The 19083-nt window shown below is 32.1% G+C and overlaps 1 protein-coding gene across 7 annotated transcripts in view; it reads left to right on the top strand.

The window, feature by feature from the left end:
- Positions 1-14301, top strand: part of LOC124369383 (vacuolar protein sorting-associated protein 35) — a 74685-nt gene extending 60384 nt beyond the window's left edge. For all 7 annotated transcript variants that reach the window (XM_046827416.1, XM_046827409.1, XM_046827403.1 and 4 more), the window contains exons 13-15: positions 4725-4958; positions 10494-10637; positions 12392-14301. In XM_046827416.1, coding sequence (XP_046683372.1) covers positions 4725-4958; positions 10494-10637; positions 12392-12571 — 558 coding nt within the window. In that variant the 3' untranslated portion in view covers positions 12572-14301. The remainder of the gene's footprint in view (positions 1-4724; positions 4959-10493; positions 10638-12391) is intronic.
- Positions 14302-19083: the final 4782 nt, after the last annotated feature.

Genomic DNA, 19083 nt, shown 5'->3' with positions numbered 1-19083 from the left:
ATTCTATGGAGTTACGGGCTTAGAACTGCAACTAATCCAAAGCTACCTCTCCGATAGAAAACAGATGGTAGTAGTAAATAAATGTAAATCTGAATTTCTAAATATCTCTGCTGGTGTACCTCAGGGCTCAGTATTTGGACCTTTCCTTTTTCTAGTCTTTGTGAATGATTTTAGTTTTAATGTATCTACCTTTTTTTGTATTATACGCTGTTGAAATTTGACTTTCAGAGTTCAATACATGAATATGACACTAGGTCTACGTCTAACTTGGTCTTGCCTAGAATAAGACTTGATAAAAGCCATAAGAGCTTTAGCTACCAACAGTTAAAGATGTTTAACAAGTTACCAATGTTAGTTAAGAATCAGCCTATTAATAAGTTTAAAATTTCTATTTCTAAGTGGCTTATCTCTAAAGCCTCTTACACTACTGATGAATTTTTAACTTCTAATTGTTTAGATATTTTAACCTAGTTTTAGTACTTTTATGTACCAATGACGAAACCTATTGTAATATGAGATATTAACAGTGAATAAAATCTGAATCGGAATATGAGTCTAACACTAGTTAAATACTACAGTTTTCAGGAATATTCTGAAAGTGCCCTAGTATTTGACACCAGAAACTAGTATTTTGTTATTCAATAAACTCACAAAAGAGCTAATACTAGGTAGAAACAACTATCTTGCTAGTACTACTTTGTATTCACTTTGCTCAATTTGCACACTCATTTGTTACTTTGCTTGACTTGGTAAACATGCTGTTGCTTATAAAACATTGGTGCTATTGTTTTGCTCTTATTGAGCATTTCAGTTACACAAACTTTTCTGAAAAAACATTGTAACTGACAAATGTTCTTAACCTTCCAACTGATGACTGACGGCAGAGGCGTCGGTCAACTTTCCACTATTATTACGTGAAAACCGTTTAAGTTATAAAGACAAAACTTGCTCCAGTTGAATTCTCTATTCATAAGTACCAATTCATTTTGTATAGTTTCTATTCGTAATATTACTAGTTATCAGCTGATAGTGATTCAAATGCCGCTCGGCATACATCGGACGGAATATGCAGCTGGTAACGAGCTGCATGGCCTGATGTTCTTTGTTGCTAGGCTATTATGTAGGCTAGTTAGTTGTTTATAATTGATTGTTATGTTGTGAAATGGTTGATCCTCGTTGTTCATATTATATACGGAAACTATTGGATGATGAAAACATGTTTCCTTTACACCATCCACTCATGTTGTATATATAAACTTACTTTACTTTTCTTCTTAGTGATTGATTGATATTTTCTTCGTCTAAATGACTTATCATCATCAGCAAACAGCCATACTTTACCTTCCATTACTAATTGTGGCAAGTCATTCACAAATATTTAAAATAGCACAGAAATTAAATAAGTGTGAGCTTTGGTGCATGGTTGTATTAATGGGAGGAGATACTGCTGAACAGTATCGAGTCAGGCAAACATAATGAAGAGTATCCGATATTTCTCCAGGTACATATCCATTTTAAATGCTTGGCTCTTATTCCCATTGATATTAGATTTTTATAAGTACATCATGTTAATTGGTGATGTCTGCGTAGATCCACAGCAATATTAATAATCAGCTGATTGGCAAACAGACAATCGCTAATTATTTTTAGTTATATAAATATTTTATCTATAAAATATACTCATGACTAGTAGGGTGGTTTGACATTTTTCAAACATTGTAAGTTTAAAATACATTTTATAAGTGATGTAAATATATGCCTGTATTATTTACAATTTAACACATTCAGTGCTAAGCGGGACCATTCGGTCCCGCCCGAGCGTCTCGGCACCATTCACGGGTGCGCGCGGGACCTATCGGTCCCGCTGGGCATTGTTGTTTTGCTCTAGGCACTGTTTAGGCAGCACTGCAAAGAGGCCCTTTCTGATAGCGTGAGCGTGTTGGGCCGGTTTCGTTCTTTGTTCTAGTGTGCATAGTTTCTCGGTTCAGCTAACTATAGTTGTTTTTATCTAGTGCTGTGTTTGCTATTATTTCGTGATTGTTGTTAGCAAAATAAACAATGGCTGGGACATCTAGAGACCCCGAGGTAGTTTGTAATACATTACCAATGATTCGTGATGATATAACAAGTGCCATGACAATAAAATGCACAATAACAAAAAGTGTTTGGTATGATGTACATATTGTAAGTAAGATGTGTTAAAAACTACAAAGAAGGGAGGGGATGGTTGTAAATAATAAAATGATATACTATTAGTGGATTTCAGTGAAAATTATCTTGTTTTTGAGTGTGAACTCATATATAAATCAACGAAGACCTGCAGCCAGGACAACGGGACCCATCGGTCCCGCAATATATTACATAATTTTAGGAGTCTTGGGAACATAATGCCTAATTTCTTGTCTGTGCTACCATCAACAGTCATAAGGTTACGTGTACACCCCTAAATAATACAATAGTTCTTGTAATAAATGTCATTTTCAGGTTCAATGAGCATTGGTCCATGCTGACGGGACCCATCGGTCCCGCAGTATAATGATGTCAAAAAAAAATGTAAATATAGGTCAAACATAATTTTTTATGCTTTTATGTCACTTCTGCAAGTTATATCTTCTAATTAATCTAATTTAAAAAATTAGCACCGGGGTTTCGCTAATACTCAAATGCTTAGCAGTGAATGTGTTAAAGGCATACATTCTCAAAGCCCACATTATAATCTATTAAATTTATATTAAATGTAGGGGATATGACCTAGTTTTTAAAATATAGTTTCTCAACCTGTATAAATCCCATTAATTTTTTATATTATTAGGCAACTTCCAAAGGTTTCAGAATAGCAGAAATTGGATTAGGAATAATTTTGTTTATATCGTACTTAGTTTAAAGAAGTTATGAGAATTTTAAATTAGAGAATCGATTTTTTAAGATTCGGAATCTGATTCAAAATTATAAAATTCTGGATTTTCCCATTACTAATTAGAATGAGAATATAAAAATTATATTCATATTATAAAATATGCTCAATTGCTCACCCACAACACCAAAGTAATTAAGAGATAAAATAATAGCCTACATCAGCTGTGAAATTAAATGTTCTGAAACGTACTCACAATAATTCAATATTTGTTTTTCTTTCAAGTAACCAATTCATTTCCTGGGAAATATTATCTTGAAACATTTTTGAAAAATCAAATTTTTTAGTTACTGTACCTTACTACTTGACCTATTATTTCTCATTATGTGTGTGTAGGTGCATAATCTTTAAAGTGTTGATTACATTTTAAAAATATATGGACATTGAAAGATTTATATTTGATTATAGGAAGTAGTTTGGCGATTATGTCTTCACATACTTTTAATTCACAACATCAAACCTCATCAATATCAGCACCATTCTTAACCCTTTGCGATCGGCATTTAATTCATATTATTGTCCTCTCATATCGATAGGCCACAAATGTAGCAATGGGATGTTCTCTGCCTCAGGTCGGGGATGTATGACCACGTCTTGTCTCAGCAGGCCATGCCTAGTGGCCCTCACTGTTTTGCCATTCAGCTCGCCAGACCACTAAATGTAGCAATGGGATGTTCTCTGCCTCAGGTCGGGGATGTATGACCACGTCTTGTCTCAGCAGGCCATGCCTAGTGGCCCTCACTGTTTTGCCATTCAGCTCGCCAGACCACTAAATGCTGCAATCTCTCAGCCAAATAAGTAACTAAATTAATATTTCTCTATTTGCAGCACATACTGCTAGGACACTCTATATTTCTGAATAATGTGTACTGCATACAGTATTACACATCATTCAGAAATATTTTTTGCCGGCTGCCAGTGTCACTGTAGCTGCTGTAGTGTATCCTATCTATTTATTAAAATACTAGTGTATTTGGTGGATACGAAGCTCAAAATATGGAAATGAGATAATATTCTGTTAATACTACAAACTTAATTGAGAAGGATTGTATTTTTATTCTATAAATAAAAATATTTTTAAAACAGATCGACCTATAACTTAAATTGCATATTTCTTGGTTCGTTTGAATGCAAATCATAAGTAAACAACCGATAAAATTTCAACCTTGAAGCTTATAAACTTTGGAAATTATTTTAGATTTAATTTAAACCTCAGTAATTTAAAGAGCCGAAGGTTAAATACTGCTATTTGAATCTGAGTAAAAGTGACGTGCGTGGTAACACAAGTGCATGTAATGACGCAGAACACAGCCGGCCACTATGCATGGCCCAGCGAGCTGAGAGGACAAACCATATGAGACTTCATCCGAGCTAGGCCAGAGATAGGTTAAGGTCCCAATTGTGGCCTCCCGTTTGTAAATTTCTAATAGTTTGAATATTCATGATCTCTTTGTATGCCACAAGATTCAAAAATACTCTTGAAAAGCAAATTAAAATTACAAAAATTGAAAAAATATTAAACGTATTATTGACATTTTGACTCCAGCCTTTTCATATAGGCCTACAATCCAATTATGGAACAAAAGTAAATACTGAAACAAAGCTAGATGAAGGTCTTGATCAAACAGGATGCATTTGTACTTTTCATTTTTTTGCCTGGCCAAATGCAGTGAGCTACATTCAGAATAGATAGTAAAAAAGATGATAATAAGTGTTGTTTGAATGTAAATCCCTCTAATTTATGTAAAATAAATAATTTTACAGTTTATATTTCTGTATTCGATTGCATCAGCAATAACAACTTTTTTAGGCATTCTCATTGTACGAGGACGAGATCTCAGACAGCAAGAGTCAGTTGGCAGCCATCACTCTTCTTGTAGCATCATTTGAGCGCATGAGTTGTTTCGGGGAGGAGAATGCAGAGCCGGTACGCACTCAGTGTGCACTCGCAGCCAGTAAGCTACTGAAGAAACCTGACCAGTGTCGCGGCGTCGCCACCTGCTGCCACCTCTTCTGGTCAGGCAAGACCACCAGTGGTGAGGAGGTGGGTCTCAGTATATAAGTTTCATTGTGTACAGCGATCCTAAATATGTTCAGTCTGGAAATGAACAAAAGAAAGTTTTTTTACATCAGTCTACATTTAATTTTATGAAATTATCTCGTACACAGTATAATTAGATGTTCAGGCTTTACAAAAGAAGCCATTCTGCTAGCTAACTACATATCTACCAGATTTAACCCTGGAACTGGCCATAATTTTTTCCCAAAATGCGGTTTGCGGTTTTGTAAGGGTTTTTATTTTAATACCTGCTCATCTATTCTTCAAGATACAGACAATTTAAAAATATCAGTGTTTTTAGAAATAATGGTAATTTGCAACAAAAGAATTTGAAAAGTAAAAGTTGAATCATATGAATTTTTCTTTTAAAAATAAATTGATTAAAATTTAAAAGTAGTAAAGTTGTATATTTTTTCCAATACACTTCTACCCTCACAGCTAATGTGAACTTTATTTAAATAAATCCAAAATATACCAAAGTTTCTTCTATATCTAAGTTAAAAATTATCAAAATATATTTAAGTAAAACAAGCTGGCTACAAAAAATCTTTGAGAGTCATGAAACATTTAAGATATACAGATTCTGTTAAACATATTTTTTCTGAACTTGGAATTATGACTGCGTATGGTTTACACATATTTCAATCAATAGTTTATGTAAAACAATTATTTTATTTTATACTAAAAACTAATAAACATACATGTCATTCTCTTTTTAATAGATATATTGATCAACACAATCTCAAATTTAAAAAAAGAAAACATATTACAGAGGTGTGAGATACAAATAAAGATAAAGATAATCTCACACCTCTGTAATATGTTTTTTTTTTTTAAATTTGAGATTGTGTTGATCAATATATCTATTAAAATAAGTATACATAATTTACCAACAAAATTTATAATAGAAACAGATCTGTTAACATTTAAAAAAGAGTTAAAGGATTATTTAACTAATTTGTCTATATTCTTTTGAGAAATATTTCAACACAAAAACCAATTAATTCATTTAAAGAAGAATTTAAGATAAATTGTTAAGATGTAAGTTTTATCATTTGAATGAACTAATGTTAACATTTTTCATTTATATTTTAAAATTAATATCAATATTTAGTGGTATTGTAGTAACGCTACTCTTTGTACCTTGTACATATTATAGAATAAAGTGGTTTGACTATGACTACGCGAACAAATCACGATCGGAAATGTGAATGTCCAAGTTTTAAATTTCTAATGATAAATTTAATGGAATTATAGAATGTTTTATGGTGTAATATGAAACCTTGGATCTTTATTTTTAAATTTACAAATGTTTTAGCTCAAACAAAGTCAAAATAGACATTGTGAGAGATTATATTACAACATAGTTAATGCATAAAAATAGCTTAGTGCCATTTGAAAATATAGTTAATGCGTTGATAATTGCTTAAAGCCAGTTACAGGGTTAACATATATAATAATGTTGAGCGAGCAAAATGGATATTAATACATTGACCATGACTTACTTGCTAGGCTTTATGATTTGGGAAAGGGTTATGCTCATCATTACAGTGCTTCAGCTTTAGAAATGTTATTTTCAATCCAAACCATTAATTATTATTTTAGTCTAACCTATAGTCTTTTTGGCACCTTTACTGAGAAGTATGTACTAGTAAGTTTACTGCTTTGTCCTAAGTTATAACTTACCAGAAATGTCTAACCACCTCCTCATTAAAACCATCCCCATCAAAGAAAGAAAGAAATTTGCTGATTGCAATTAAAATAAGAAGGTAAAAGCCAAAAGACAGTTTTAAATCTAATAACATTTCTAGAGCTACTTACTACTTTACTGTTTAACAAACATGGAAATTATGAAAAACAGAATGTTGTGGATATTACTAAATAACAAATATGGTGTTAATTTATGGAAGTCTTTTGTGGAAGTAATTATTTTATGTACTTTTAAGCATAATATACTCTGTTTAAATATTCAAAGTAAGTATGGGTTTTGAAATTTTTATTCTTCAAACTAATGTGGATGTTTTTATCTTCTTGGTGAGAAGAGCGTCCACATTTTTAAATGAAGAGTTCCATTAAAATTTACTGTTTTTCAATAGCACAATTTTAAAAATTCAGAACTTAGTAATTAAGTAGTTGTGATGTATGTGGATGTAAAAATGTGTTTAACCCTTCAACGCACTATTTAATTTGAACTGAACACCCCCTAAGTGGTCCACTTAATTTCTTGTTTTTCACAGTTTTGTGACAACATTACCTATACATACATTACATGATTTTCTGTTAAGCCTATACTTGTAAAAGTGATTGTATTGCTAAAATATAAGTATACCCATACAAACATGTACAAACTACCATTACAAAATTTGTTAAGACATGTTTACTGGAATTTATTTGCTGTACTTATATTAAACATTTGCAACTGTGTGATATGTCTTGAAGCAGTCCTCTAGGCATAGGCCAGCCTCACATTGGGGACATTTGTGTCCCTTCTTCTGCCATGTTTGTAGCAAACCACACATCTCCTTTGAGGCTTTGCTTTTTTCCCTGTTGGTGGAGTCTTTTCAATAAAATGTCTTTCAGTTAGGCGCATTGGTGGAGGCTCAGTGGATGGTCTGCCTTGAACTGTTCTTGGTACCTCTTGTTGAAATCTTTCCAAAATTTCTTTTACTAGGCCTAATCTAAATGTTAAGTGATCAATATTGTTGTGTTTTGACTTCCAAATGATGTATGAGTTCATAAATTGTAATGTTTAGCATGCCCTTGAAGACTTTCATGTACCATTTAGTACCTCTTTTCCTTTCCAGTAGATAGTTCTCTAACATTTGATCTCTAAGGTCCACACCCCCCATATTCTTATTATATTCTACTACAATACCAAACATAACCAAACAAATAAACAGCTAAACACAAACAATAACATCGTCATGCCAGCAGACAAAGTCGTTTCACAGTCAATTGCGTAGTTAGAAACAGCTGACAGTAAGCGCCACCTTGATCGATGTTTTTCGTCTACTATAAAATACATGTTGAACGGCTTTCGATACATAGGTATCGATACACCGATAGTTCATTTCATCTTCTTTCCAACGATGTATAACTCGAATGTATTTACACCGAAATAACCGAAATATATTCGTTATAAGATCGGACTGCGCGATGCGTACAGCGTACGTCGCGGGCTGAGTTCAGCGGTAAACACTAGAGGTGCGTTGAAGGGTTAAGGTATGAAACCTGAAAACAAGTACTTCAAAGCGGACCACGTTGCTCAGTGTCTGGTTTGCAGATGCTTATTATTCACTTTCCCCTTCCAAACAACATAGTAAACTCATTTTATCAAATAAACATAACATGTATTTGTTTTTGTCTAAAACATTTATTTTGATCATTTTCGTATTGTTTACACTACTTGAAATCAAAATAAGACTAAATTGAATTTTAAATTGAGTTCCAGAAAATGTATAGTTAATTAAAATTAGTTTATCATTTTCAATAAAACTCTTTACCTATTGTTTTTTTTTTTTTTTTACATTTTTGTCTCTCTATTATTCAAGACAATTACTTAGTACTGTGTTTTTAGTTTATTTTGTTGTTTTTACTATACAATTTTTGTAAGATGGGTGAGAAATCATTTAAGTCAAAACTTTATGGCAAAGTGCCGAATGAGCAAGCTTGAAAGTTGATAGAGACCGTTATGAGTTTTATCGAACGAGAGGATAAAGTGGACAACTTTATAATTGTTCCAAAAAAGGTTAATGAGCGATTTTAAGAGAGTGGCAGCTGTGTGTGGTGTTTCTTTGTGAACTCTCAAAGTGTTGAGTGTGGAGAAAAGAAAAGTCAAAGACACTGGTTAGGAGTTTCAAATGCCAAATAAATAGAAGAAGTTACAGAAAATCGTGACAGGTCTTGATGACTTTGATGTCGCTGTAATTAGGTGAGTTGTTGATAATGATTTTTATTTGACGGAGAAGTGCATCTCAACACTGAAGAAAATACACATCAAACTGTGAAGAGATTTAAATTCAGAAAATCCATTACCAGTATAAAAATAATTTTTTTAAACATTGGATGTAAATGGAGAAAAACTAAAACCAATTAATAGACGTATTCTGTTGGAAACGCAAGACGTCTTGCATATCTAAAAAATTTTCCAAATTACAGGCAGGAAAACGGATGAGTCTTAGTCTTACCTTGACTAATCTCATGTGTCGCGCAAGAGTTGGTCTGATGATTCTCATGCAAGTGTTGCTGTGCCAATTTTTAAAGGGTAGAGGCTTAATTACACACAAGTAATTACACAGCTGTATAATTTTTAATTTTTTTGACGGTATTGAAAGTGAGTTTACTATTACAATAACCTAAACAACAAACATTATGTTAAATGGCTTAGAGGAAAGTTGGTACACAATTTACCTCTCAATTCTGTGATGGTTGTTGACAATGTGTCTTATCACAGTAAAAAAGCGAATAAATGTCCCAATTTGAACAGTACTGAAGCTGTAGATAATGTTGAATACGTTATTGATGACGTTTTCTAATCCAATTGTCACAGCTTTATACTAGCCTCAATATGCAATAGAGCTAATATGGGCGGATGTAAAGGATTGGATGGCAGCTCACAATGTCACTTTCAGTTTCAATTATGTTAAACGGTTAACCAAATAAAGGTTTGCTTTAATAACTAAGATTGGAAAAAGAAGTGTGAAGAAGTAAATACACATGAAGAATACTTCATTGGAAATCAGGCCTATTTTAAAGATAAAATTGAATCATTGTTATTTGTCTTAGAATTGAATAAAATGCTAAAGAGAACAGTGACTCAAACAATTTGGAAGAGAGCAAAAATAGTGATATTGAAATGTAAGGGATGCTGGGATCATTATATTCCTATCAAAGAGTAGCAGTCATCATGTATATTTTATAAATGTACCATAAATTTGTGTATTGCTGCCAGACTGACACCAATTTGTCTAGTTTCTACATTCTATTTTATTACTTTATTTATTATGTTGTGAATAATTATGTTATAAATATATATTCAAACCATTAACAATGGTTTGTAATAATTGATTATTGTACAATTAATAATGGGTTTTCCTTTATTAAGGTATTCATTAAAGAATATTGAATATCATTAAATATCATATAAATAGCCTGTTACAAACAACGTACAACTCAAGCAGATGCTATGCCAAAACAGCAGTCAACCTAAATGTTATTAATGGCATACTTTATACTTTAATATTCTTTGTGATTGATGATATAATTATAATAACATTATATTATATATATATATATATATATATATATATATATATATATATATATATAAATGTGAAGTAACTAAGTTTGACTTAGTAAATATTACAACAACTTTCTTCTAAGAAGTTAAAATAATAACCAGGCTATTATGCCTGGTTAACGAAATTTAGTCAATGTGAGGTATTTTAAAGATTGAATCAGTAATAGTTTGGTCAGTGTTTTATTACTTGTAGTGGTATTAATGCAACTTGTGATGTGCAGATCCATGATGGGAAGAAAGTGGTTGAATGTCTCAAGAAGGGGGTACGAATTGCAAGTCAATGCATGGACATGTCTGTCCAGACACAGCTCTTCGTGGAACTCCTGAACCATTACTTGTACTTCTATGAGAAGGGTAATGATCAGGTGAGATGTCAACTAAGTTACTTAAGGTTGTTAGATGTGTAGTATATCAAGAGTGGTTGAATATGTTTTCTGGTAATCAGGTGTTTGTAAATTTTCAAGTTATCAATGTCAGGCATTGCTGGATTTTCTGGTTACCACTTTAACTCATTGCTAGATTTCCAGGTTATTTTTATTAGCCTTTGCTAAGATTTTTGGCGATTTTTATTAGCCATTGGTAGGTTTTGTAGTAATCGTGTTGCTGAATGTTCTGATTATCAATACCAGCCATTAAGTTTTCTGAAGATCAATATGCTTTAAGGTGTTGGGCTATATCATCTAATGCTAGGTTTTCTGGTAATCTCTATCAGCATTGCTGGGATAGTGGACTTGTATTTATTAAACTTATATAGAATTGAATACTGTTAAAAACAAAGAATTATTTTACATCTTTCTGGGAAATGTTTTTCCCACATCTTTCTTCAATGATGGCTATGAAAAAATGTATTACCAAATTCAAACAAAACTATCTTTGTGCATTTCTGTTGAAAAACAAATGATCTCATAAAATGTTACTGTACAAGGCATAGTGTCCTAAAGTATTGGCTGTTTTGTAATTATTTTATTGATCTCATAATTATAAGAAGCTGTTTCTGTATGATATTAGTTTACTATGCTCCTATCTTATTTACCCACATAATCACCATTCATCAACACTTTAATTCGTACCCTGTCTTCTTTAAATTCTTTGCACAAAATGTTGCAGGTTTGCTTTGCAGCTGTATATGAGGATTGAACTAGTTGACAGTGGCAATCTTGAGATTTTCATTCCATATTATTATCCACCAAAGCACCTTTAGGTGTTAAGTAGGAAGAGTAGGGATAAAAAGAAGTATCAGTTGTAGTAAAAAATATAACAATGCATATCTTTAATCTTCTTCTTGGCTATGAAGAAGGATTCAGGTGTGAAAAGATATATGTTATTGTCACAATTACACTGAATGATAGTTTCCCATATCATTGATTTTTGCAGACACATCTCAGTTTTGTAAAATGATTATTGATTAAAATAACATTAATTTTGTCCTATAAATAATTACTTATCATTTTCCAACTAAATTATGGGGATTACTTAAAAAAAATGTTTGAACTTGCGTGAGGCCACTGCATTGTTTATACATTGATTTATGATATCCATATTTTGTTGCCCTTAACACTCTGAGAAGACCAATTCTCAATTTTGTCAGTAATAATCGTAATGTTTCTGGTGGGAAAAACACTTTACGATCCGCATTCACTGGCTGGAAAGCAGTTATTGAATTTTAACAACTGCATTGGCTTTGTAAATAGTTCACAGACAGTGCTGTATGTGAGTAACTTATCTAAACGTGCCAATATTAAAATTGCACAGACTGCTCTTACTTTAAGAATACACCTCATACAAGTTCACTATCAGAGAGAGTTCTCAAGATGACTTGTATTTGTTTACATTAAAACACAAGTACATTTAAATTTGGCCTGCCATCAATGAATAAAACAACTACAACTAGCTCCAGTGTTGTCCAATAACCCTTTCTAAGTATCTGTCAGTTTTAGAGGGTCACAAAATTACACTACACATTCTCACTCATTCTTAAAAACATGAATCTTATTTAAATTACTAACTTAATCTCTCTTTCCAATAATTTTATATAATTCTCCTGATTAGTTTGTATTTTAATACTTATACAATATGGCTTGATAGTCATTGGCAATTATATTAAAATGACTGATTCCAGGTGACAATTGCAGTGCTAAATCAAGTGATTAGCAAAATCCGAGAAGAGCTGCCGAATCTGGAGTCCAATGAGGAAACTGAACAAATCAGCAAACATTTCTCCAACACCATCGAACATTTGAGGAACCGAATAGAAAGTCCAGAATCTGAGGGTGTCAATTATGAGGGCCTTGTCCTCTAAACTTCATCTGCTATCACTTCTAACTGTGTATTTTACAATGATTGTTATATTTAATACTTTGTTTCTTTTATACTGGTATTACCACAATTTTATAAGCATATGTTTTTAATTAATTTCCTTTCTGTACTTTAAAAATTTATTAGCATATGTTTATTTCATCGGTGAAAAGGCTTATCTTTGATTAAGAATACTTTACTACAACTGTGATTGTAAAATCCTACAATACTTTAAAACTTTATTGTACAAAGTCTTTCAAAAATAAAGATATCACTAGCTCAGATGCAAATTCAACTTTAAGCTGTACAAATAAGACTAAATACTAAATAAAATTTCTCTTGAGAATGGAAAAAATGAAATATATTTTCTAACTGCTTTTGTATTTTCTGTAACACCTTGACATCAGATTTATTGATAAATAACTGGTGTTTGATGACGGTACTTGCGTTTTTTTTTTTAAGACCTTATTCAATAAAGTAGTAAATTATTTTATATTATGTCTTAGTAAATTATTAAATCTCATGTCTTAGAACATGTTTGGTATTAGATTTGTTGAATACTTTTAATTAATGACAATATAACTATCTTCAAGACGAATCTGGTTTATTTATTATATAATACTGTATTTAAAGAATATTTTGTAATCGTTTATACTGTGTTCACATTGCTGTGATGTCTTTCATATGGAATTACTTTATTAGTGTCTTGTCCTCTGAATTATATGTTAAGTGTATGCTCATTTTCTTATCTGTAATTCTTGTTGCAGTACTTTACTTGAAACTCTTTACAATAACAATTAAAATTGAAGGTGTTTAACTGAATGAAATATTTCATATTCGTCGTAATGTTGTAAGGACATATAAATGTTATAAAATGTCAACAAGTATTGGATTTTTATTGAATTATTTTTATTGGTTGTAGTATTAAGTGTTGATCCATGTTTTAAGTGTGAATTAATAGATGTCAAGAAAAGGCTGTGTGCTCTAAATTATGTATTTATGTATATTTCTTACCTCAACTGCAGTTAGATCTTACATAAAATATAACTTTTCCAATAAGTCCTACAAGTGACTATTTCAGTTATTAGAGATTTTTCTAAATTAATGCTATTTTTTTATTTTATTAGTTTTGATTAAGTATTCACTATTTTTGAATATGTTCTAACTGTGAAATTATTGTATGTAAAAATTCTCAATTATTATAGCATAACTGTTGTGTTACAACAAAGAAAATTCATTATTAATGTCATAATTAATATAATTAAAGCAATTATTAATATATTATCTTTTACTCTTTTCAATTTATTAGTCGCAATCATTCCATAGTATTAAAAATGGAAAATAGAATCAGTGTTCTTCCAAATGCTGAAGTTTTTATATTGTAAACTGTGCATGTGTTATATGTGGTTACCAATTCCTTTAAACAAAAACCTGTCAGCTACTTGAGGCAAGTTACTCAAATTTAATTTTTTAATTGGAATTACAAATTTTCTTTTCATGCTTTTTTATATCCGTTGTATTTGTTTTAAGTATTATCTGCTTTAATAAACTGTTCATATGAATGTTATGTAAATAAGAGTATAATTTAATATAGGTATAAAAGAGATGTACTCAGTAAAGAATTCTCTACAATATTATTTCACATTAATTAGTATTAATTTTGTACAGATAGTTATTATTGTTCATATTCTATAGTTGTAATGATACACAAATATACATTTATGTAGCATGACATTTTAGTAATATCTTTCTTGATACCAAATATTCAATAGAAACCTAAAAACTCTATAGAAGAATATCTAATATATTTATATGTATATTACAGTAAAAACTCATATCAGGAACTGCGATATCTGAAACCTACAATATCTGGTCTGGTGGCAGGACTAGGACGTCTTAAAGCAATAAAATGTAAGCTTGGCAAGCAAGCAATGCCACTCACTTTCTCTCGCACATACGCTGAAGGAGCAGGCCATGGGTGGGGACTTTGTTTTCTCTTCCAATCCTCACCCACACTTTTTAGAAACAATGTTCTTGGCCAAACCATGACATCAGTTTTGTAGTGTACTCTATTTTTTACTTTTTCAATAAGTCGAGATCTGAATTTGAAATACTGTAAATGTTTCACTTTTCTTTCAAAAATAAAATTGTATTTATACAATTTTGAAATTTTTTTAACTCTGATGCTGCTGTTTCAGCATATACTCAGGGTGGCCATACTTCTGAAATTCTTGGAAAGTCATGGAAATAAAAAGGTCGTGGAAAGTCATTGAAATTCAAAAGTCGGTCATGGAAAATTTCACTGTAGCTTTTTTAGGCTGGTTTTCCCGCTAGCGGGAGCTGCAAAGTGTTTGAGTTGATGTTTCAGGACAGTCAAATCGCAGGAAAAATTTCACTTCAGAGCACTAAAATTAGTTATTTGGTGAACTTTGGTATTGTATAGTATTTTCGAGACCTACTGGAAAAGGAAGTCCAAGAATCAACTGTCTTTGTTACTATGTTCGACGAAAGCATGAATAAAGTTAGCCAGAAACATCAAATGGATATTGCACTAAGGTAATGGGATCTTGTAAGTGATGAAGTGACCACAAGATATTTCTCATCTGCTTTTTTTGACTAAAGGCACTGAGAGCAATTGATTTTGGACTTTATAAGTCAATTAAAGCACTCATATGTAGAAATATTTTTCCTATTGTCTATCGATGGACCTAATGTAAATCTAAAGTTTATGAAAGATCTGGAGTAGGAACTTCAGACAGAATAATGATGATGATCCTATATTTTTGTTCATGGGCGCCTGTGGTTTGCACACCCTCAATGTGTTCAAATCAGGAGCCAAGAATGAGGCTAAGTTGAAACTAGTTCAATTTCTTAGGGCTCTCTACAATTTTTTTTAAGATGTTCCTGCAAGGAGGAGATGTTATGTAAAAGTAACAGAGTCAGACATCATGCCCTCAAATGTTGTGCTATGAAGTGGTTGCTTAGTGGAGAGTGTGCAGAAAGAGCTATCAAAATTGTGCCTCACTAGAATGAATACAAGACCCACTTGGAGAAGGAGCCTGGTGCTCCCAAACCACCTGATACTCATAGCTATAAGGTTATCACTAAGACACTAGATGATATGTTATTGACTGCTAAACTAGCATTTTTCAGTTACATCTCGTCTTGTCGAGCCATTTTTGATGAAGTACCAAGCCGATGAGCAATTGGTGCCATTTTTGTACACTTGTGCTTGTTAAGTATGTTTGTTAGAAAAACTGCTCTCTTCAAGGTTTCCTCTCCAATCAAAGTTGATATAAAAAACATCTTGATTGAACCAAAAATATTTTAGTTTATTTTTGGTGTGAAAGCTGAAGTAAGAAAGTGAAATGTGATAAGCAGGAGCTACTTAAGTTCAAGTCAGAGTGTGTAGACTTTCTGAAAACAATGTGAACATAACTTCAGCTTAAGTCTCTGCTGAAAAGTGACCTGTGCCTAGCTGTAATACTTAGTGACCCATCCCTCCTGAGTCACAAAACCAATACTGCTCTCAAGAGACTGAAAAGTGCTCTTGAAATATTGCATAGGAGCAATTGGATCAAGGCAAACAAACGCATGTGACCGAATCCTGAAAGAGGTGAAGTCAATGGTTAGTAGGTAACATTCAAAGCTTACAAGCACGTAGACAATTTCTGGAGGAGATTTCTCTTAGAAAACAATGCTACCGACAAATTTAAAGCTTTAATTAAGAAGATTCCAATTTTAAGTGATGGAAATGCTTTTGTAGAGCGAGGTTTCTCAATAAAGATATCTTAGATGGCAACCTTCTATATAGGTTGTTTTATTTCCCAGCGCCTCATCTATGAAGGGATCAAGAGAGCTGGTGTAGCAAATAATATTAACGTTGATAAGAAAATGATCATGAAATGTCGTCAGGCCCAGAGCTGGTGTCAAGAAAACCACGCAGACGAAAGGAAGGCAAATGTGGAATTCGTTGATAAGAAGGAAACCAGGACAAAACAAAAAAGTGCTAAGATAGTAGTGGAAAAGCATCAAGAGGCTGAAATACTCCGGCTAGAAATTGAAAAATGCAATTAAAGTTGTAGTTAGTCAAGTTATGCAAGAAATGGCTTTCTTAATTAGATAAGAATAACTTTACCATTTTAGTGTTTTTTTTTTTTTTTTTTTACAAATTGTAATTCCCAAAGGATATTGTCTTATCATCCCAGGACTGTTATTTTATGTATTAATAAAATGTTTCCTGCATATTGAATGATTGTATTTAACTTTTTGTTGAAGTATTAGCATAAATGAACCTTATTTGTCTCAAATCCTAAAGTTTATATTTGAAGATTTAGGCAGTATGTGCTTAATGGCTGAGAAGGGCTTGTCTCAGTTACAATACATTTGTATATCCACATGTCGTAATACCAAAACAGGCTCTCCAAAGACTTGGATTTTTACTCAGACCAGTCTGGAAAAGTCATGGAATTTCAAATTTTCAGAAGCGTGGCCACCCTGATACTGTGTACCTCTACAATGTAAATCTGATGAACAAAGCTAGTATAAATACAATTGTTTAGTGCAACCATAATATTTAACCCGGGATTACTCTTGCTCATTGGTGTTACACCGTTACTCTCGTGGTAGGTTCAATCTAACAAATAGAAAAATGATCAAAGACAGATTACAAACTTGTAAAAGACCAATTTTATTTTACAAATTTAATAATGTAGTTAACACTATTAGGTACAACTACGGTTAATATTATGAAGAAAAAAAATTCAATTAGAACTTAAAAATTTGAAAAATAGACAATTAAAAATACTTTATGAAAATAGAATATAGGAATATGATCAGTCTAACCACTTTACAAGTCTATGAAACAGCCCTTGGACTTTTATACTTGAGCATCTCCTGGATTTCCTTGTTCACGGCACTAGAAGCAGGTGATAACTGCAGTTGCAGTGTGTTCCTTACAAACAGCATGACGGCAGATATAACACCTGGCTTGAGTGAATCGGGTTTTCCGGATTGCACGGTATGCACATTTAATTTTAGGCCCATCTTCATAACGAGGTTCTGGGTCTTTTATCTTGGCAACATTTTGTTTTTTATTTATTTATTTCCAACGGCAGCAGCCAATTTACAAAGACAAGCATAGATGGTAGAATACAGCGGGAAAAAAATTAATACAATCAGATGAAAAATCTACATAAAGTAACAAAATAGGTAGGCCTATATAAAAATTTGATATTAAATAATAAGTATCCAAAGATATAACAAGTTATAAATATCCAAAACATAACAAAAAATAAAAATAAAGATTAACAAACAACAATAATTACTCAAGTATGGAAACAACTCAGAAAAATGATTCAAATAAATTGTACTTTACATAAAAAACAACTAAAGTATAGGTAGATATCAACAAAAGTAGAATAAAAAATAATTACGTAAAGGAAAAATATTTATAAAAACTCTCTGTGCAACAGGAACAAGCAATCAACTAGCTAACGAAATTATAAGATTGATAAGAGCGAACATAAATAAATAGTGCTAATAAATTAAAATATAATATATAACATTTAATAAATAACAGTAGAAATTAAATAAATACAACATATAATACAATGAACATGCACTTAACACAGCTTAAAGCTAACATTTCCTATCTTCTGCCGTAATGCAATCGACAAATTTGTCAATAATGAGCGTCTTGTCGTGTGAGGAAGTTCAAGTTCTCTTGCTAGTTCAGACAAATATTTTCGTCGAGACAATAGTACCTATTTATACTGGTCTTCAAAAGTATTGCTAAAGTATTTATGGCTCCAATGTTTAGCAAAGAACAGAACACTGTCAGCGGCCACCTGTTGCTGACTCTGGTGACAGTATTCAGTTTTTATGCGGTCGACTGCATCAATGCCCCTTTAGTTAGGTTATAGAAAGTGATCAGTTCTGACTTAAGCTGGTCACCAGATTCTTCATCAATAACACCTTGTTTGTGCATTGCTGAGCCAACAAAAACATTTTCCCCCTTTTTTGGAATGTACGATGCAACCATGCACTGCTTAGGATCCCTAGAAAAAGCCAAGTGCAATTTACGGGGCATCCACGTAAGTTACTAGTGAGCTCTACTGGTAGTTGAGTCTTGTTTTTACGCAGAGGGCCGACCTCAGTCAATCTATGGTTTACGTATATTTAATATAACTTGTTCTTGTAAAAATGTGATGTAATGTAATTTGTGCTGCCTTTCAAATCTTAATGATTTTTGAATATAGTGTCTATCTCTCTCTCCCTCCCTTCCAACTCTCTCCACCCTCACACAATTTTAAAATTCCACTGTTTTAATGTTTTTGGTGGAAACGTTTATGTTCCTGTCATTCAATTTGCTTTATATTTTTACCATATAAAAATATTTGATTATATAGTGAGGATCTTTATTTTGAAATTTGTTCATATTATTATATTCTTTCATGTACAATAAAAACTGTCATATCCAGATGAATGTGTCACTTTGGTAGGTCATATAATATT

Source organism: Homalodisca vitripennis, chromosome 1, assembly GCF_021130785.1.
Source record: "Homalodisca vitripennis isolate AUS2020 chromosome 1, UT_GWSS_2.1, whole genome shotgun sequence".
NCBI classification, from domain to species: domain Eukaryota; kingdom Metazoa; phylum Arthropoda; class Insecta; order Hemiptera; family Cicadellidae; genus Homalodisca; species Homalodisca vitripennis.
The sequence above is the reverse complement of the archived record's forward strand: the minus strand, read 5'-3'. Positions and strand labels throughout refer to the sequence as shown.